The sequence below is a fragment of the Podarcis muralis genome, chromosome 12 (assembly GCF_964188315.1).
Source record: "Podarcis muralis chromosome 12, rPodMur119.hap1.1, whole genome shotgun sequence".
Taxonomy (NCBI): Eukaryota; Metazoa; Chordata; class Lepidosauria; order Squamata; family Lacertidae; genus Podarcis; species Podarcis muralis.
Genome location: NC_135666.1, coordinates 28,607,393 through 28,628,043, shown reverse-complemented (window position 1 = coordinate 28,628,043; position 20,651 = coordinate 28,607,393). Strand labels below are relative to the sequence as shown.

Below are 20,651 nucleotides of genomic sequence, written 5' to 3'. Positions count from 1 at the left end.
TTGCTTACAGAGGACTTTTGAAACTAGACTAAGGACTGCATGCCACCTAGGGCCTACCTGTAAAGAGACTCCTGTGTTGTATTAACATAAAAATACATGTGTTTAATGCTATTTCTGTTTGTGGCCAAAATAAATGTGGCTGTGTGTTGTTGTTTTTAAAGTTCAGTCATAAAAGGCCAACAGACCTAGACATCAAAATAGTAAGTCATTATTTAATGACCATTTTAAGGAAAAGTAAGAATTGTGTGTTCCTTGAATCATTATTACAGATTTCCATTTTCTTGATATTATTAAGCACCTCTGAATAGAGCCTCTGGCTTTTACACAGGCTAGCAGTCATTGTCCTACCCAAGTTCTCCTCTTTTGACTCTGGAACTCTTAACCAGCTTCAAGAGTTTCTGCTGAATTTGTCTCACCCACTCAGCTGATTATTCATCCGTCAAAGCTGACAACCCAAGTGCTACCTTAATGTTGCCAAAGGAAAACATGACTAGCGTTATGAATAAAGTAGGTAGCAATCAGGACCCAGCTTCTGGTAGATTTCTTTTTTAAAAAAAAAAAAAACATCCAAACCTGAAGCCCATTAAAACAGTTAAAAGGTTGCTGCTTCCTGAGCCCTTGCAAAGTGAATGAATATTGATGGAAATGGCGACATTAAGATTCCACCAATGTAGAAGGAACACGATGCAGTGCTTTTCAACCAGTGTGCCGTGGCACCCTGGGGTGCCTTGAATGGTTGTCAGGGGTGCTGCGGGCAACACCGGCCTCTGTCCCTCTTTCCTTCCCTCCCTCCTCTGATGCCTCTGCCTCCCCAAGGCCTGTGTGGCTGTTTGCTGCAGCAGCCCTGGCTACAAGCTCCCCAGGTGAATGGTGACTCAGGGGCTGGCCAGGGGGTGCTGGTTGCCAGGAGCTGAAGCAGCCTCAGAGTAAGCAAGCAAGTGGGTGAGGGAGCCCAGCCAGCCAGTCCGCCAGTCCTTGCTGTTGGGAGAGGACAAACTAGTAGGAGGCTGAGTGGGCAGGTAAGCACTGTGCTGGCCTTCCTTGTGCTTGCTGTGTGCAAGGCCTGCCTGGGAGCCAAGCGTCCATTGCTGAAGGGGAGACTTTCCACCCTGCAGGCCTGGCAGTGCCTGCTGCTGCCACTGCTGCCGTTGGGCCCCTAGGGCTGGGGGCATCCTCTTCCCAGGCCCCTATGGATAAGTACGTGGAGGAACCTCTCCTTGGGACCAGAGTGGGCAGCTCAGAGACCAGGTGTGGCAGCGGTGGCTGCTCAGAGGATTCCCAAGGAGAGGGGAGAGGAGACTAAGAGGGAGGGTGTTCGTAAAAGGGTGAGAGGCTGCCAGCTCTGCAGGCAAGGGGTGATATGACTGGGCTCCTGAGTCCCACAGGGGTGCCACAGACAGAATGTAGTTGGTCAAGGGAGCTATGGACTCAAAAAGGTTGAAAACCTCTGGGAGGTTGATGGTATTGTTGCCACAACAACAACAGACACCCTTATAGAATAAATTAGGTACTGTACAGACAGTACAGTTCAGACATTCAAACGAAGAGTTTTTTGCAAGTATGAGAATCCTCTTGTTATCTTCATTAACATTTGCAGTGTGACACATGTGGCAGGAACCTGCGGATCTCTGCTATGACAAGGTCCGTGGCCTCCAGTGCTCTGAAATGCACACCTGCAACATAAAAAGAATGGGAAACTGATGAGGCTTGGGAGTAATTAAATGACTGAATGGGTGGAAGTTCAGGAAATTGTTAAAAGCCATTTTTGATAATGTCATGAGTCTCAGGAGCTGCGTTAAATGACACTGATTGGGGAGACTTTTGCTGATTGAAGGCAGCAATCCTATGCATTGTAAGTAAGTCCCATTCAACCAAGTGAAAACATCATTACATACTTGCTGGGGTGTGTGTGTGTGTGTGGAGAGATTGCAAGAGTGCAATCAGGAAGGTAGCACTACAAGTGGAGCTTGCAACACAATGTTGCAGCATGGAGCCAGTGTGCCAGTCAACCATGCCCTTCTTCCAGGAGGTTCCATTCCCTGCCACCCCACCAGAAACCAAGCCTGCACTTTAAATGTTGTTAGCTGTTTTCCATGGTTTTAAGTGCTTTACTTATTTTATTTTTAATTGTATTGTTTTGCTGCTTTGTTGTTTGTCACCTTGGACTCCTTACGGAGGAAGGGTAGGATAGAAATGTAATATGTTGTTGTCATCATCAGGCTCTTTGTGTGTGTGTGTGTGTGTGTGTGTGTGTGTAACTGTTTTTCCTTAAGGGAAAACCTTGGGACTCCCCCTAGCATGCTGGTACCCCCTGCATGTCTTTCTCTAGCCCTGTTTTGACTACAGGCCATGCCATCTGCTGAGTTTGCTGTTTTGTGCTATGTGGAACTAGAGTTATAAGTGCACTCCCCGTTGATTGCAGAATATCAATGCCTCAGCAGTAGTGAAGGCTGCTGGTATGCAAAGGACCTCAGCTAAATTCTAGAGATTCCCGGGATCATAGCAGTATCTGAGACCCACTGGGATACACAGAACCAATTTTTCACATAAAGTTGCACACAATTTTCTTTTCATTTTTCACAGTAATTTGTGAACGCGAACCACACATCTTCGTGAATAATGGGAACCCCCAGTTTAATCTAGGGACATGTTAGTGCCTATATTTTATTACAGATACTCAGTACAATCCTTTCATCATTAGAATGGCTTCCTATAATCGGTCCGGTTTGCCAGCAGCCTAACACCATGGGATGAAATGTAAGCATTAATTGCTTTTAAGATTAACTGACAAGGGCTGAAATGATCAGACCAAGGACAGAAGAAGAAGAAGAAGAAGAAGAAGAAGAAGAAGAAGAAGAAGAAGAAGAAGAAGAAGAAGAAGAAGAAGAAGAAGAAACAATACTTTTCTCACTTTGGGGAGGATTGCTAGTTATATGATGTAATTTCTACTTTTCTTCCTCCTCCCCCAAGCAGGCAACCCATTACAATATGTAGACATAGCACTTCAAAACAATTTAAGGATTTGTGGAACTCCCACCACCACCTCAGCTCAACCTCTGCATGTATGACTGGAACCAAAGGTGAACTCCTAACCTACAGTAAATCAACCATAAGATGCTTCCGAAATAATGCAATTCATATGCACAAAACAATAGCCATAAATGTTTCTTAGTGGTTCTAATTTGGGGAGGAGGAACCTTCAAAACCAACCTGTCATGAACTATACAAGTGAAGATCAACAGCATCAGTTCAAAGATATAAAGTCAAAGGTTTGTCCATTTGCACACCTGATGACCTCTTCCATCCTGCGTTGCTTTAGTGTTCTGGGTACCAGGGATGCCACTGGGAAGGGGCTAGAAAGTGGGCAGCCTTTTTTTAGCTCAGGCTTGCCAACAAAGGTGATACTCAGCAAGTTAAAGAAACAAAGGAGCGAGAGGCTCCCTGCGGATGCTGCAAGATATTTAAAACAAACACATGACAATACAGTAAATTGATTTAAGAGGATGCTGCGAGATGTAGTAAGCCGAAAGAGCATGCTTTCCATGTTGATTTCCATCATCTGATGAGGATTTCACTAGTTCAAAAGGATTGCCAGAATTCCTGTCCGACAGGAGTAAGGAACCCATGGGTTTCTTAGATGTTGCTCACCTACAACTCCCATCATCCCTCACCATTGACAAAGCTGCCTGGGGTTGATGGGAGCAGGAGTCCAACAATATCTGGAGGGCAGGGATCCTCCATCCCTGTTGTGAGCAATTACACCGCTATTTAATAGGGAAACCCTACATGAAGCTGTGAAATTCCCCCCAAACAGATGATGTCAGGATTGCTGCATCAATCCCAAGGCCACTGAATGATTCTGACTGCCACAAGGTCACTGGATACTTTGCTTGAGTAAAGAGCAAACCAGAGCAGGCATTTTCAAATACTGATTGATTTTGTTCTGCCCAGCAGCCCAAGTGATTTATGCGCTAGCAATTACCAGTTTCTACAAGGTGTTAAATGAATAGGGGAGCGGCAGAACTTGCACTATATTCCCTGCAGGAAACAAAAAGTGCTCCTTTAAAAGGGATACACGCTTGCTTTTATGCAGCTGATGTAGCGGATTGTGCTTATAAAAATCTCAGGCAGCCATTATCTAATTACAGTGATGGATCACCCATTAACAGGCAAGCCTTCTTTCGAAGAAGGTGGTGGTAGTGGTGAGAGAAGCAATTTCTTTCTCAAAACGCAAACCGAATGAACATTAAGATTCAGATGCGCAAAAGCCTGAGATAACAGCTTGGTAGCTCACTAATGGTGTCAGACAACATCTGTAAAGTACAGGGAAGGAACAGACTGCGAAAAATAAATGGCCATTAAGAACATTGTGCTCAAGAGCCTGAAAACACAGAGGAGAGGAGAAAACTTCCACACCTGCAGCTACAGCAGTGTTTTCCTCAAGGGAAGGATGCAGCCGAGCAAATGAACACAGGCTGCACATGTGGAAGGTGCCAAATATAGTCTCCCAGGCCAAACTAGGTGTGGTATCAATTAAAGGTATAGGGACCCCTGACCATTAGGTCCAGTGGTGACCGACTCTGGGGTTGCGGCGCTCATCTCGCTTTATTGGCCAAGGGAGCTGGCGTACAGCTTCCGGGTCATGTGGCCAGCATGACTAAGCCGCTTCTGGCAAACCAGAGCAGTGCACGGAAACGCCGGAGCGGTACCTATTTATCTACTTGCACTTTGACGTGCTTTCGAACTGCTAGGTTGGCAGGAGCAGGGACTGAGGAACGGGAGCTCACCCCGTCACAGGGATTCGAACCGCCGACCTTCTGATCCTAGGCTCTGTGGTTTAATCCACAGCACCACCTGCGTCCCACTTGTGGTATCAATTACATGGATGCAATTTACAATGCTTGGTTATGTGGGGAAGGGCATTCTGTAAACAGTTGCTACAGGAAAGCCTAAGTAACCTTGAGATCGTGGGGGTGGGATGGGGAAGTTGAGCTTGAGATCCAGGGCCCATTGCAGAAGCCCCAGGGCTCTCCGCACCTGCTAGTCACTGTCAACTCCCCTCCCTGCCATGGTCCTGGCTGAAACACCAAATGAGATGCAAATAGCAAGCTTCAGAAAGCCTGATTTCCATTCAAAGCATTTGTCCCTTTGGATCTTCCTGTAGCGCCACTGTCTTTTACTAAAACCGTGAACAGCGTTTTGGGCTATGATTGCAAATGAGGGGGGAGGAGATGCAAATGAGCTGGAAAGCATTGGGAAATTGTGTATGCCTCTGTTCTGTAATTAATTTTTTTTAAAAAAAACCTCAGTTAATCAGGAGGAGTGTAAAGAGAACAGAACAACAAGAGGTTTGTTCACATGATATACAGTACAAGCTGCCTCTACAGAAGTACAAGTATTTGTGTGAAGGAATGTACATTTTCTGTGTACATGAGCATACACTTGTTGACTGTAATGTGTCAACACCTTTAGGAACGCAATAGGCAACAGCTGCTCACCCCTGTACTGCATTTACCATAATTCAGCCAAGATTCCAGTTACCTTGACTTTATTCTTATTGCTGTCACATTCCATTGCTATCCTTCTTTTCCCCTGTAGGGAGACTTAGCAGCACGCAGGCAAAAGAAGATATTGAAACTGAGAAAACAGTTTTGTAACAGCTTTAGGCAAGGAAAAAGAAGAAAGGAAGTTGTACTCGAGTGATTCACTGCTTCCAAATTCCGCATCCCCCCCCCCCCCCCGTGAAGGTTATCATGCTGGGAAATAAATCTATAATCCTGAAGTGTATGGCATGAGTCACATCCATAATATAGGAAGATAATGCTGAATTCTCATGAAACATTTTGAATGGAGGCAAGTTGTAGGAGAAGACAAATTAGCTTTGCAAATTAATTCTAGGGCATTTTTGAGCTCAGAACTACAGAGAGAAATCTGAAGCATTACACTAGATGCTGCAGTAATGCCACCTTTGATATATTCTGATGAGGATTCAGTAATACTGACAATTATATTTATTTTAAACATGTAAGTACTGTACTTGGCATTTATATGGTGCTTTGCAGCGTGATCGCATGTGCTAACTCAAAGAGGAGCTTTATGTGACTCATGACCCCATATCTCAAGGACTGCCTCTCTGCACATGAACCAACAGGGACCTCATGATCATCACCGGAGTCCCTTCTGTGCCCTTTCTGAGGGAGGTGCAGAAAGTGGCGACGTGAGAACAAGCCTTCTCAGAATGTTCTCCCCAGCATTCTCAACATCTGTTTTTAGGGGGCAAGCAAAAACAGCTTTATTCACCCAGGCTTTGGGACGATACTTTTCTGCTCATTACTTTTTGGACAGAAAGAGCTGCTCAACAGTGGAAGAGGCTCCCACAAGAAGTGGTGGACTCGCCTTCCGTGGAGGTTTTTAAGCAGAGGTTGAACGATCATCTGTCATGTACAATCTAATTAAGATTCCTGCACTGCAGGGGGTTGGAATGGATAGCCGTCAGTGTCCTTTCTAACTCTACAATTCTATGATTCTATGAGTTGGCCCTGCTCTTCTATACACACTATTGGTGAGCCTTTCGGGTTGTTTTTACTCTTGCTTTCATACCTGTTTTAAAAGCTTCTTTCTGTAAGTCACTTTAAATTCACCTTTGAGGTAAAAGCGACTAATAAATCTAATATGATATAAATAAACAAATACCCCCCCCCCAAATAGGCAAAAACTGTCATAAAGGCAAGGAGCGCACACACACTCAAGATATAAGGGCGTATTCTGAGAAGAAATATATTAAACTGAGGCCGGAGTGCATCATAGGCTGTGCTCTACAAATCAACCCACAGCCCCACGTTTTCTAATCCTAATAAACAACCAGAAACTAACGAGCAGCCTCAGACTGCAATTCATTAAGTTAAGTGTTGAGCCTATTTAGAAGAGTGCAACAATCCTAACCCCTTACCGGGGAGTAAGACCCCTTGAATTACTTCTGAGCAGGCATGGTTATGCTTGCTCTGTAAGTCCCATCAAGTTCAACAGGTTTGCTCCCCCGGGATGAATGGATTACAGCCGTAGATGCCCATAAATCAAGAGGGGGAGAAAGTTGGAACGATGAGCAGGTAAATATGAACCACTTTCACTTTCTTTCCTTTTCCTCAAGGGCGTGCTTTTGTACTTTTTACTTTGCTTTTTTCATTTTTTTCATTTTCATTTAATTATTTAAATGAATAGGCGAGAGCACCCCGCCCCATATCGCACCATCCACGTTTATTACTCGCCCGTGGAACTTAATTTCCCAGCGGAGGCATCTCCGGATTGGGTCTCTGGAACTACATTACCCAGAAACCTCCAGGCCCTGCCGCCTTTCCTCTTTGCCTCTTCCCATTCGCTCACGGGGACTACATTACCCAGAGGACCTTGCGGGGCAAAAACCCAAGCAGAACTACATTACCCGGAACGCTTTGCGGGACTTAAGCGCTGTCGTGGCGTTTGTGGGGTGTTCTGTGTCTGGCGAAAGAGTTTCGTAAAGCTCCCCCACTTTTTCCCGGCTGAGTGTCGGAAAAAGGCCGGCTTCGAGAGGGGCTCGCGGGTCGCAGGAGCGAGGCTTCACGGCGTCTCCTTCCCCGCCCCACGCAGAGCGAGGATGAGGAGGGCCGGGCTGGGTAAGTGGGGCGCAGCTGGGGAGCCGGGCCTAGGCGGCCTCTGGGGGAGAGAGGCCTGTTGCCTAGCAACCCCGGCTGGTTGCTAGGGACCAGCATCCCGTTCTCCAGAAGGGTCTTCAGGCTAACTCTTCCTTTTTGCTGCGAGGGCAGTGTTTTCCTCTCGGGGGAAGGGCTTGGGGTGCAGGAGGGAGTTGGGAGTCCCATCAACAGCTGACGGGGGCGGACGGCGGACAGGTTCCCTCTCCCTGGAAAGCGTCCCCTGCTCTTTGCACGTAGTTACTGAGCACAGCATGGAATGGGCAGCCTGGACGAGAGGAGACGTGTTGTAACTCTTACTCCTGACTTACTCCTTGGTGTTGTCTGCTCCCTTCGGGGGTTGGGCCTGGAAGCTCAACATCTCTGCAGTTGTTACCAGAACCCGCTGCGTGTTTTTGCTTAGGCACCGGAGCCTTGTAAACTTGAGTGGTGGATCTCTACGGTGCCACCTGTTTCCTGTGATTCATGTTGTGCTTTCATTGAATTACAGCTGTGATGGGAGAATTTGTACTTCAGTTTCACTTTTTGAACCGAGATTCGAGTTCACCGGTAGTGATAAGTAATCTAACGTTCTGTGAATGGGAAGTAACTGTCCCTACTTAGTGAAATTTATATATAAATATCCCCCACCCCAGGATCAGAAGCTTCATGCCTCTGAATACCATTTGATGGACTTCCCATGGGCATCTGGTTGGTTGCTAATAGAGTAATGAGTAATAACACATATATTCTACCTTTACTTCAAGGAGCACAAGGTGGTCACATGGTTCTCCCCACCCTCCATTTTATCCTCACAACAACCTTGTGAAGTAGGTTAGACTGAGCGTCCATGACTGGTCCAGGGTCATCCAGTGAGCTTCACAGCTGACTGGCAATTTGAGTGTCCTAGTTTGACACTCTAATCATTACATACTGGTTCCCAGGAGAAACAGGATACCGAATTAGACAGGCTTTTGCCAGTGTAGAACAGAATAGCATTTATTGCATTAGTACATAGACCACAGCAGATGTTTTCCTTTGTAATCAATAAGAAAGTATGGAGAAGGATGCCTTTGAACAAGGAGTTTTATTCAACTATTCTTTGGGTGGGTGAAGCCATATTTTGAACTGATCTTCCAATGCTATTTCCCCCAAAACTTTTTGGTGTGATTTCCCCTCAACAACTGTTCTCTTTCTAGCCAATGGGGTGAGATGCCATCATACCTCTTTTGACACAGACTTAATAGTGTCTGTCTTGGCCATTCCTCTTCCTTTTCTATCTTACATTGGGCACTGGTTTCAATGTGAACTGGCAGTGTCCAAATCTTTGTCACAGAAATCCTTTCAACTAGTAGTTCCAGTGCAGAAACAATAAAGTTTTTTGAGAGGTGCTCACTCTATATGTGTCATAGCTCAGTGGCAGAGCACACAAAATCCCAGATTCAGTCCCTGGCATCTCCAGGTAGAACTGGAAAAGACCTCTGTCTGAAACCCTGGAAGGCCATGGCCAATCACTGTACTGTAATTTACTGAACTAAAAGGACCAATGGACTGACTCTGGATAAGACCCCTTTCATTGTTTCCAGGTCTAGTAGTAGTACTATGAAAACAGCAGCATTTCCCATATGGATGCTCCACATGCAGCCTGGTCTTCATCAGGTTAATCATGTCCCACTGAGTGTTGTGAAATTTCCTCCCTAGCAGTGAGTTCTGTGAAACAAACTCCCACTCTTTGACCTGCGACCCTTTGTGATATTTTTCCGTTTATCAGCAGCTCTTTGGTGGGTGAATGCTAATTTTCATGGATAAGGCAGAAAATACCATTTACTGTTACAATGGTAATGTCACGTAATGGGCAGTGAACCCGCCTAATTTGAACAGCAAACTAATGGATAGCTAGGGTATTCGGCAAACTCTTAGTCCCTGTAGAATAATTAGGGACTTACACAGATTTGCCCACACAGTAATTTGGTTATAACGCATTCTGCACAATGAGGTGTTTTCTTCCCTCTCTTGTCTCTTCTTTACATCTTTCTTCCATATTTGGATTGATTTGTGAAAATTTTCTCTCTCTTTGCAGTGCAGAAACAATTGGTTTCAGGTGTGGGGAACCTGTGGCTCAGGGCCCAGTTGCAGCTCTCTAGGCCTATCTCTCCAGGTTACACCTCCTTGTTAACCACATCCCTCACCATCCCTACTTTGCACCTTCATTAAGTGTTTTGCCTTGTTTGGAATGTCTCTTTGAACTTTGATAATGCCTCTTGCTTGCCTGGAAGGGAGGAGAGATAGTGGTGTGTGTGAGGAAACCAGTCTACTGTACAAAGGTAAAATTTACCTTAGTTGTTCCACTCACCTTTGCCTCTGATCCTGCCTACCACTGATGTGTGATGTCAGAAGGTTGTCCAGAAGAGAGGGCGGCCCTTAGGCCAATGAAAATGGTTCCCCATCCCTTATTTATTTATTATTAAATTTATGTTCCACCTTGCCTCTAAGGAGCTCAAGAGACAAAGACTGGCCCATGGTCACAGAGTGAGCTTCATGACTGAGTGCGGATTTGAACCCTGGGCTCTCAGGTCCTAGTCCAGCATTCCCACATCTGGACATCACAAAGTTAAACAGCTGTCTTCTTGGCTTACCAGCATGGTTCCTTGTTTGAGTGTAATGCTAAGCTAGGGATTCTGAGAGAACATTCCACATGAATCACAGCTGCATAGACCCCCAACTGAGCCAGACCCCTTGAATTTAGGTAGAGGAAGGTAGAAGAACTCTAAGGGTTTCTGCTCCCATAATAGTCATATGGGAGAAGATGGTCCTTAAGCTACACAGGTCCCAATCTGTTTCAGACGTGATCACCAGCACTTTGAAGTATGCCCAGAGATGGACTGGCAGTCTGTGCAGACCTGGCAAAATATGATCCCTCTGGGCTGTCTCAGACTACCAGCAGCGTTACCCATTGAAGTTTCTGGCAAGTCTTCAAAGGCAGCTCCCCATACAGCATATTGCAGTAGTCTAATAAACATGTTATCAGGACATGGATAACTGTGGCCAGGCTCTCTGTCCAGGAGCAATTGCAACTAGCTTCCACTGACTTTGCAAGGCCTATCAGGACCACCAGGCTACAAACTTGCTCTATGTGAAGAGTGCAGCCTCATTAAGAGCAGGTTCAATCTCACCTCCATTCCCAAATGGATGAAAACTGAGGAATCTTACCTGTTTATTAGCCCTCATCCAGTCCATTACAGCTTCCAAGCACTGATTCAGCACTTCTACTGCCTCACCTGACTGATGAGAAAGAGAAGTAGAGCTGAGTTTCATCAGTGTACTGATGACCTCATTCCAAATCTCATTGAGTTCTCCAAGCAACAAAGGAGGGGGTAGTTTTTCTCCCGTTTGCTAGACTGTCTTATGAGGCATTAGTAGCACCTCACTGATGTTGCTGCTACACAGAACTCAGGTGTGAAGATATTTTCTTTGCTTTCATGTTGTTTTCTCTTGGGATCTTTGTGGTAGGAGTGTGGGGCAGGAACACTTGCTTCTGGTGATCAGGTGTGTGGATGTTTGAATATTGCAATTGTGAAATTGCTAAGTGTGTAATAGAAGTGTCATCGGTGGATTCAAGAAACATTCTTGTGGGAGCGATGCAGTTTTGAGTCATTGTCTGAAAGTGACAGCTGAGATTCTAGAAGAATCTGACTGTGGTTTGTATGTTGCGTCAGTCATAAAACAGAAAACATCTGGGTTAAGACATCCCTAGGGTGTGATACGTAACTGAACTTTGACTGAGTAAAGTAATTATTTGATATGCAGCTTCCTAAGAAAAGTCAGTGAGTTGGTCTACAAGTTACATAATGAGTATCTGATACCTTTCGTTCTAGCCACTTGTAAATATTGTTCCAGCTAAACCCTGTGCATGGAAATCTCACAGGAAAATTTATACACACACACAAATAAAACAAAACTCGTTATTTCACTTTTGTTATTGGGGATCAAATAGTCTTCCAGGCCATAAAGTTTTCAGTAAACTGGCAGAGTGTAAAGCATCTGTAATTAATTTTGGCACTCCCACTTGGAGTGGGGTAGGCTTACAGGCTTATAAACTATGCAATTATAAACTTTACAATTCTAAACATTGGATTTTGTATTTATTTATTGTTCTGATTGATTTGTTTGTTTGTTTTTATGTGGGAAGAATAATGCCGATCAACCAAAAGGAACGTTTGAGTTAAGGATCATGTTGACAAGAAAATGCAGTCTTCTGCAATGTTTATATTAGGTGGACTGATATAACACTTGCAGTTACATCACTTGTGGTATTTGTTGCACAGTCATTGCTCTTTAATGCAGGGAAGAAGTCAAAAGTACTTGCTATCATTTTGCCTGACAGTTTTTTTTGTGTGTGTGTGGTGTCTTTGTTTTTGGAAAAGACAGAATCTCATTAGAATCATAGAATCATAGAATCATAGAGTTGGAAGAGACCACAAGGGCCATCGAGTCCAACCCCCTGCCAAGCAGGAAACACCATCAGAGCACTCCTGACATATGGTTGTCAAGCCTCTGCTTAAAGACCTCCAAAGAAGGAGACTCCACCACACTCCTTGGCAGCAAATTCCACTGTCGAACAGCTCTTACTGTCAGGAAGTTCTTCCTAATGTTTAGGTGGAATCTTCTTTCTTGTAGTTTGGATCCATTGCTCCGTGTCCGCTTCTCTGGAGCAGCAGAAAACAACCTTTCTCCCTCCTCTATGTGACATCCTTTTATATATTTGAACATGGCTATCATATCACCCCTTAACCTCCTCTTCTCCAGGCTAAACATGCCCAGCTCCCTTAGCCGTTCCTCATAAGGCATCGTTTCCAGGCCTTTGATCATTTTGGTTGCCCTCCTCTGGACACGTTCCAGTTTGTCAGTGTCCTTCTTGAATTGTGGTGCCCAGAACTGGACACAGTACTCCAGGTGAGGTCTGACCAGAGCAGAATACAGTGGCACTATTACTTCCCTTGATCTAGATGCTATACTCCTATTGATGCAGCCCAGAATTGCATTGGCTTTTTTAGCTGCCGCGTCACACTGTTGGCTCATGTCAAGTTTGTGGTCAACCAAGACTCCTAGATCCTTTTCACATGTACTGCTCTCAAGCCAGGTGTCACCCATCTTGTATTTGTGCCTCTCATTTTTTTTGCCCAAGTGCAATACTTTACATTTCTCCCTGTTAAAATTCATCTTGTTTGTTTTGGCCCAGTTCTCTAAACTGTCAAGGTCGTTTTGAAGTGTGATCCTGTCCTCTGGGGTGTTAGCCACCCCTCCCAGTTTGGTGTCATCTGCAAATTTGATCAGGATGCCCTTGAGTCCATCATCCAAGTCGTTGATAAAGATGTTGAATAAGACCGGGCCCAAGACAGAACCCTGTGGCACCCCACTAGTCACTCTTCTCCAGGATGAAGAGGAACCATTGATGAGCACCCTTTGGGTTCTGTCAGTCAGCCAGTTACAAATCCACTGAGTGGTAGCATAGTCAAGACCGCATTTTACCAGCTTCTTTACAAGAATATCATGGGGCACCTTGTCAAATGCCTTGCTGAAATCAAGGTAGGCTACATCCACTGCGTTCCCTTCATCTACCAGGCTTGTAATTCTGTCAAAAAACGAGATCAGGTTAGTCTGACATGACTTATTTTTCAGAAATCCATGCTGACTATTGGTGATCACAGCATTCCTTTCTAGGTGTTCACAGACTGTTTGCTTAATGATCTGCTCCAGAATCTTCCCTGGTATTGATGTCAGACTGACTGGGCGGTAATTATTTGGGTCCTCTCTTTTCCCCTTTTTGAAAATAGGGACAACATTTGCCCTCCTCCAATCTGCCGGGACTTCGCCTGTTCTCCAGGAATTCTCAAAGATGACTGCCAGTGGTTCTGAGATCACATCTGCCAGTTCTTTTAATACTCTTGGATGCAGTTCATCTGGCCCTGGAGACTTGAATACATCTAAACTAGCCAAGTATTCTTGTACTATCTCCTTAGTTATTCTGGGCTGTGTTTCCTTTGCTGAATCATTTGCTCCAAATTCTTCAGGTTGGGCATTGTTTTCTTTATCGGAGAAGACTGAGGCAAAGAAGGCATTGAGGAGTTCAGCCCTTTCTGTGTCCCCTGTTTGCATTTCACCATCTTCTCCTCTGAGTGACCCCACTGTTTCTTTGTTCTTCCTTTTGCTACGGACATACCCATAAAAGCCTTTTTTGTTGCTTTTAACCTCTCTAGCAAGCCTGAGTTCATTCTGTGCTTTAGCTTCCCTGACTTTGTGTCTACACGTGCTGGCTATTTGTTTGAATTCCTCTTTGGTGGTTTCCCCCCTTTTCCATTTTTTGTACACATCCTTTTTTAATCTTAACTCAGTTAAAAGTTCTTTAGATAGCCACCCTGGCTTCTTTAGGCACCTTCCATGTTTCCGTCTCATTGGTATTGCCTGAAGTTGTGCTTTTACTATCTCCCTCTTAACAAACTCCCAGCCATCATGAACTCCCTTTCCTTTTAGTATTACTGTCCATGGGATTTCACCCAGCACTTCCCTAAGTTTTATGAAGTCGGCTTTCTTAAAGTCAAGAAATTGAGTCCTAGTATGCTTGGCTGCTCCTTTCCGCTGTATAGTAAACTTCAGAAGAGCATGATCACTCGTGCCTAATGATCCTTCCACTTCTACCCCACTAACCAGGTCATCAACATTGGTTAGGACCAGATCTAAAATGGCTGTTCCTCTTGTTGCTTCTCCCACTTTCTGGACAATGAAGTTGTCTGCAAGGCCAGTGAGGAATCTGTTTGACCTTATGCTCTTGGCAGAGTTTGACATCCAACAAATATCCGGGTAATTGAAGTCCCCCATTACTACTATCTCCCTTCCTTTTGCATGCTTGGCCATCTGTTCCAGGAAGGCATCATCTATGTCCTCCGTTTGGCTTGGGGATCTATAGTAAACTCCCACAATGAGGTCTCTGTTATTCTTCTCTCCCTTAATTTTGACCCAAATGCTCTCACTTTGGCTTTGAGATTCTAAATCTTGGATCTCTTCACAGGTATACACATCCCTGACATATAACGCCACTCCTCCCCCTTTCTTGTCTGGTCTGTTTCTCTTAAATAGATTGTATCCCTCCATTATTACATTCCAATCATGGGACTTATCCCACCAGGTTTCAGTGATGCCTATTATGTCATATTTAGTTTGCTGTACCAAGAGCTCAAGCTCATCTTGTTTATTTCCCATGCTTTGCGCATTAGTGTACAGACATTGAAGTCCATTAATCATTCCCCCATGTCTCTTATTTAAGGATTTTTTCCTCCCACCACTAGGTCTGCATGCTGTTTGCTCCATTTGGTCTATGACATTTGGATGATCATCTTCATCAATTGATAGACTCCTACCTTCAGGAGCACTGTCTCCCTCCCCCACATTAGTCAGTTTAAAGCCCTCCTGATGAGGTTTCTGAGATTTTTGGCAAAAACATTCCTCCCAACCGTTGTGAGGTGCAGCCCATCGCTTGCCAGAAGTCCATCTTCAAGAAACTGCAGTCCGTGATCTAAGAATCCAAACCGCTCCTGTTTACACCATTTGCGAAGCCAGCTGTTCACTTCCACTATTTTCCCCTCTCTCCCTGGGCCACGTCGTTCAACTGGGAGGACAGATGAGATGACAATTTGTGCATTTAGTTGCTTCAATTTCCTGCCGAGAGCCTCGTAGTCTCTTTTGATCTTCTGGAGGCTATTGCTTGCAGTGTCATTGGTTCCCACATGAACCAAGAGGAAGGGGTATTTGTCAGTGGGTTTTATGATTCCTTGCAGTCGTTCAGTTACATCTTGGATCTTAGCCCCGGGGAGACAGCACACTTCCCGAGACATCTTGTCAGGCCCACAGATCACTGCTTCTGTTCCCCTCAGTAGGGAATCCCCTATCACCACTACACGCCTCCTCTTAGGTCTGGTCGGGGTTCTTCTGTGAGCTGTCCGTTCCAAGGTCGCCTGCACATTCCCTGAGGACTGACTTTGCTGCTCGTCTTCATATACCTGATCGACTGTAATGAGGGAGAGATCCTCAAATGGAGTGTGCTCTTCGTCTTCCATGCTAGGGGAGAGGACCTCAAAGCGATTGTGTATTTCTAAACAATCAGAGCGAACCCTGGGCCTCCTACTTCTTTGAGTCACGTTTCTCCATATATCTGGCTCCTGTGTTGGTGAGCTAGCCTCCTTCTCAGGGGAGTCCCCTGTCTCCTCCTTGGTGGAGACGGTGTGCTCTGTTGCTTCCAAGAAGAGCTCCAGCTCTCTAATTCTTTGGAGCGTAGCTACACGTTCCTCCAGTTGCTGGACTTTGTCTTTTAAGACAGCAATCAACATGCAATTGCTGCAGGTAAAGCTGCCTGCAATCTTTGGCAAGATGGCAAACATTGCGCAGGAACCGCAGGCGACTGCAGCTGTTCCCTCCTCCTCCATCTTGAGTACGTGTCGTTGGGGGTGGCTACAGCAGTCCTCCATCATAAAAAGTGTGAAGACAGGACAAATAACTCCCCCCACAAAAAAAACCCTAGGTCTCCCCCAACAAACGTTTGAGACTAGCTCCCCTAAATCTAAAATATGGATCGAACTGCGCGCGCCGCTGCCCTGCTAGCTCTGATAAGCTCCTCCCACAGCTAATCACCTGCCTCAACAGAAACCCTGCCCCCTCTGACCTTTGCACAGGGAGAACAGCTAATCAGCCACAAAGACACACACAAGAAAACCCTTTTTGCTCCTTCTTCAACTGCTGCCCTGCTAGCTCTGATAAGCTCCTCCCACAGCTAATCACCTGCCTCAACAGAAACCCTGCCCCCTCTGACCTTTGCACAGGGAGAACAGCTAATCAGCCACAAAGACACACACAAGAAAACCCTTTTTGCTCCTTCTTCAACTGCTGCCCTGCTAGCTCATTAGCTAGTCTGTTGAAAGTTGTGGTAATGTCCGCTTCCAAAAGTCTCCTTAAAGTGGTGGACTACAGATTGAAGCACTGATTAAAATTGGAAATAAATTAAGGCCAGTTAAAATTGCCAATAATTATTCTAAACAGTACATGTTGTATTTTCAGATTATTTGGCTACACCATGGATTTTCTTTCAGATGTGCACATAACAGCTTGTGTGTTGACTAGAGCAGCTTGTACTTTCATTGTGTTGAAAAGGAGTTCCTTGCTCATTCTAGTCTGGTGACTCCTATGACTTGCATGTTCGGAGACTTGAATGTATGCAGAAGAGCTTCCAATTTTGTTTCTAAGTAGCTCTGCCATGCCATATTGCAGGCACTGAAGAGAGAGTTACAAACAGTACTTCCTTAAAGGCTGGGGTGAGGAACCTGGGGCCAACAATACATTGTTGGACTTCACTTCCCAGCAGCCAGCCAGCATGGCCAGTGGTCAAGAATGATGGGAGTTGCAGTCCAGCAAGAGATGCCACTAATGGCCTTGTTTTTGCGTTTGTGTAACACAGCATGAAGCAACTGCTCTCTCTCTCTCTCTCTCTCTCTCTCTCTCTCTGTGTGTGTGTGTGTATGTATGAAATATTTACAGCATGGATTTGGGGTTTCTTTTACCACTTAAAATCTGTGCTGTAAAAATGGATATTGTTGCATGTATCTCTGGCTGTATCCATGGCTGCCCACTAATTGTTGTAGTGTAGTAAATTATCTTTTGAGCCATCTGGTAGCATTTGAATGTACATGAGGAATTCATTCAGATATGAGTCTCTGTTCAAGTATAATCAAGATGGTGCAACAGGAGATGATTCAGCAAGGCATTAGCATTTTGGAAGGTGAAAGAAAGAACAGTGATGGACCTGGATGTTTGTCAGGATGAAAGCTGTGGGAATGGGAGGTGGTTTTGGACGGTTCAATCATTTTTGCATGATATACACTTCTGGATCCAAAGGTTCCCTTTGGTTTGGAATTGTATGTGAAAAGGTTTTGTGGGGAGGCATTTGGTGGAGTAGGTACATTTGTTTGTGTTCCCTTCATCTCCTTTCTTCATACACTTTGGGTCTTCATCTTGTGTAATACCAGTGCCTGCCTCAATCTCTTTAGACAGGTGTAATAAAAGGAAATTGCTCTTCCCCCTCTAGAAATCCTGTTTGTTTTGTTTTTTGCTCTATTTCTGGGGTCTAAACTGATGTCCTTCTCAGGTGAAGGAGCTGCTGGCGGCAATTATGGCTACAGCAACAGTGGGTACAGTGTATTTGAGGAAGAAAATGAGAAGTTAACAGAAAGTTTGCGTTCAAAAGTCACTACCATAAAATCAGTAAGTATATTATTATAGAAGCATTAAAATTGATGGCAGTACATAATGCTTGCTCAATCAGGGTAATAGCAATATAGTCGCAAAAACCGAGACAGCTTAATTGAATTTGGGCAAAATATTGCCCATCAGAAGGCCTAGTGGACTCATTCGTGGAACAAATTTTCCGTCTAATTGGATTTGAGCTCCTGCTGACCTTTCTGGCTAATCAAGATATTAGTTACAGGTTGGGAAAGGAGAAGCTCTGCTTATTTGGCACACCGTGACTAAGGGTTGCACTCCCAAAGGACTTATAAGTCAGCAAGGTCAGTTAACCGACCTACCAGTAAACCATCAGGCTAAATTATTCCAATGGAATAAATATAGCTAAATGGGTTGTGTCAAAGCAAGACAATTCTCACCCCCATCAGCCTATGTTATTTGAACCACAGTGTGTCATGTGAGAGCAAGGGTGCTGCAGATAAAGTACAGTAAATCTAATTTGATTGGGCATTGTACACTATAAGGAAGATAACTGTTCTCTACTGCAGGCTTCCCAAACCTGGTGCCCTCCATATGTTGTTGGACTACCACACCCATCAGGGAACCAGGCTGTAGAAGGCTGCACTATAGCACATCTCTTACAGCATAAATATGGAGGTGGTTTAAAATACTCAAGTAGAATGAAAACAAAAACTGGGGTATGTTAAATAACTTGAAGCATCTCATATCAAGAAATAAAGAAATTTGAACAAAAGATTTGTAACATGACACTACAAAATGTCAATACTTGGCTTGAGTTGCTGTTAGTTTGAGACAAGTTTTATACAGTATCTGAAAACCGTAGACTAGAATTTACTATTATCTTTTAGAATATTTTCAGAGTTGCCTGTATCTTGGATCTTTAAGATGATTCCAGAAAGCATATTAGCTACATTTGATATTTCCCAAAGAAACTTAGTTTTGCATGATGTAATCCAGTTAGCAGTATGGGATCACAATCTTCTTTTTCCTCATAGCTTTCCATTGAAATTGGGTCAGAAGTTAAACAGCAAAATAAAATGCTAGCTGAAATGGTATGTATATGATTAAAGTATTCAGTTCCTTTAGATGAATTTAGAATTTGTTTAACTCTCTGACTGATAAATTTAGTTGCACATTCTTTTCTGAAATGTGTCAGTATATAATTTGTTGGGTTTTAATGTTTTTTATAAACCTGTAATTTTGAATTCTAATAGTAGATGTGCTTTTGTTTCCAGAAAAAAAATTCTAGGTATCAATTTTTCAAACATTTTCATATGTTTACTTAAATTATTTTGAGATTTCTCTCTAGAATTTGCATCAACGTCAAAATATGCCTATAAATTTTGTGGTGTGCCTGGCCACAGTTTTCTTAATTAAAAAAGAAAAAGCGCTCTCTTCTGGTCAGAACTACACATGCAGAATCTGGCTTTCCCCACCTGGATGGTGAACCATGTTGTCAATTGGTGCCCTTCCCTTTCCAATTTCATAGGTGAAGCTGAGCTTGGGGAACCCTTTCTAAAAAGGTAAAAAATTCACTGCTCATCTGTTTGGGAAGAAGAGCTAGAGTCAGACTCCCTCTCCCCCTTAAGCAGATGATTGCAAGGAGTTTAACTTCGGAAAGTGGCTTTGCAAGCAGAGTCTCTAAAAGTCCCTTGGCACACATGCTGCTTTGGATCATGGCAAAACTGTTTATTTATCACATTTATATTCCACCTTTCCTCTAAGGAGCTCAAGACAGTTTGCATGGTTGTCTTTCTGCCCCCGCCCCCAAATTCTCACAGCAACTCTGAGGTGCCATTCTTTGCAAGTTTAGTGTTGCAAATTAAAATTAGACTAATTTCCTACTTTGTTACTACAGGACAATGAATTTGATACAACAAGTGGATTTCTTGGCGCCACGATGGGTAGACTGAAAACACTCTCCAGAGGAAGCCAAACAAAACTCTTATGCTACATGATGCTGTTCTCACTGTTCGTTTTCTTTGTAATTTACTGGATTATTAAACTGAGGTGATGCATATTCTCCAATACGAGATGATTTGCGCCACGTCAAGATCCTAGGAAGGTATCTGCGAAAAATGAATAAGTATTTTTTGTAAACTGCATTAAGTATTAATGCGTGTGGTTTCTCAATGATTATCAGGCCAGAACTACTTCTATTTTTAAAACCCTTATTTTGTAGGGTTCTTAAATTGAATTCTGCTCAAGGCTGAGCACTCTGTAGAGCCCTCCCCCCCCCCCCAAAAAAGAGAAGTTACATTGTGGAGTGAAGTGTATATATTAAGAATGACAGGAAAAGGATTTTTAACAAAATGTCTAAAAGCACCAGTTCTGCTTTCCAAATACCACTAACAATAAAATGAATGAATTGCATTTGATGATGCTGTAAAGTTATATTCAGTTGTTGTTGTTTTTTAATGAAGTACATGATCGTGGCAAAGCAAAGTACTGTTAAGCCTCGTTGTTTCAATGGGAAAGGTCAGCATGTGCTTAACTTTGGCTGGATTGTGTCCACGGCAGTTTGTTCATTCCTGCAGTTAGAATTTATATTAACCAGAACTGTTAAAAAGAATGGCTGAGGTGTGGAGCTGCTAATTTTCTCAGTATCTTAAGCTGCCTTGTGACTGCTTTTTTGTGGTGTTAGGGTTTCAACAAAATCGGCAAGTGGTCCAACCCACAAAG

The 20,651-nt window shown here is 44.0% G+C and overlaps 1 protein-coding gene across 1 annotated transcript; it reads left to right on the top strand.

The window, feature by feature from the left end:
• Positions 1-7,195: 7,195 nt before the first annotated feature.
• BET1 (Bet1 golgi vesicular membrane trafficking protein) lies at positions 7,196-20,363 on the top strand. The gene is made up of 4 exons (XM_028750277.2): positions 7,196-7,649; positions 17,854-17,969; positions 18,965-19,021; positions 19,828-20,363. The coding sequence occupies exons 1-4, from the start codon at positions 7,211-7,213 to the stop codon at positions 19,981-19,983; spliced, it is 768 nt and encodes a 255-aa protein (XP_028606110.2). The 5' UTR covers positions 7,196-7,210; the 3' UTR covers positions 19,984-20,363.
• The last annotated feature ends 288 nt before the right edge of the window (positions 20,364-20,651 follow it).

What these genes read in the sequence shown, in the direction of transcription:
- BET1 (XM_028750277.2), top strand. Translation starts at nt 7,211, where the DNA reads ATGAATAGGCGAGAGCACCCCGCCCCATATCGCACCATCCACGTTTAT. An exon ending in AAGTCACTACCATAAAATCA is followed by an intron (nt 17,970 to 18,964) that starts GTAAGTATATTA and finishes TTTTCCTCATAG; the next exon opens with CTTTCCATTGAAATTGGGTC. An exon ending in ATAAAATGCTAGCTGAAATG is followed by an intron (nt 19,022 to 19,827) that starts GTATGTATATGA and finishes TTGTTACTACAG; the next exon opens with GACAATGAATTTGATACAAC.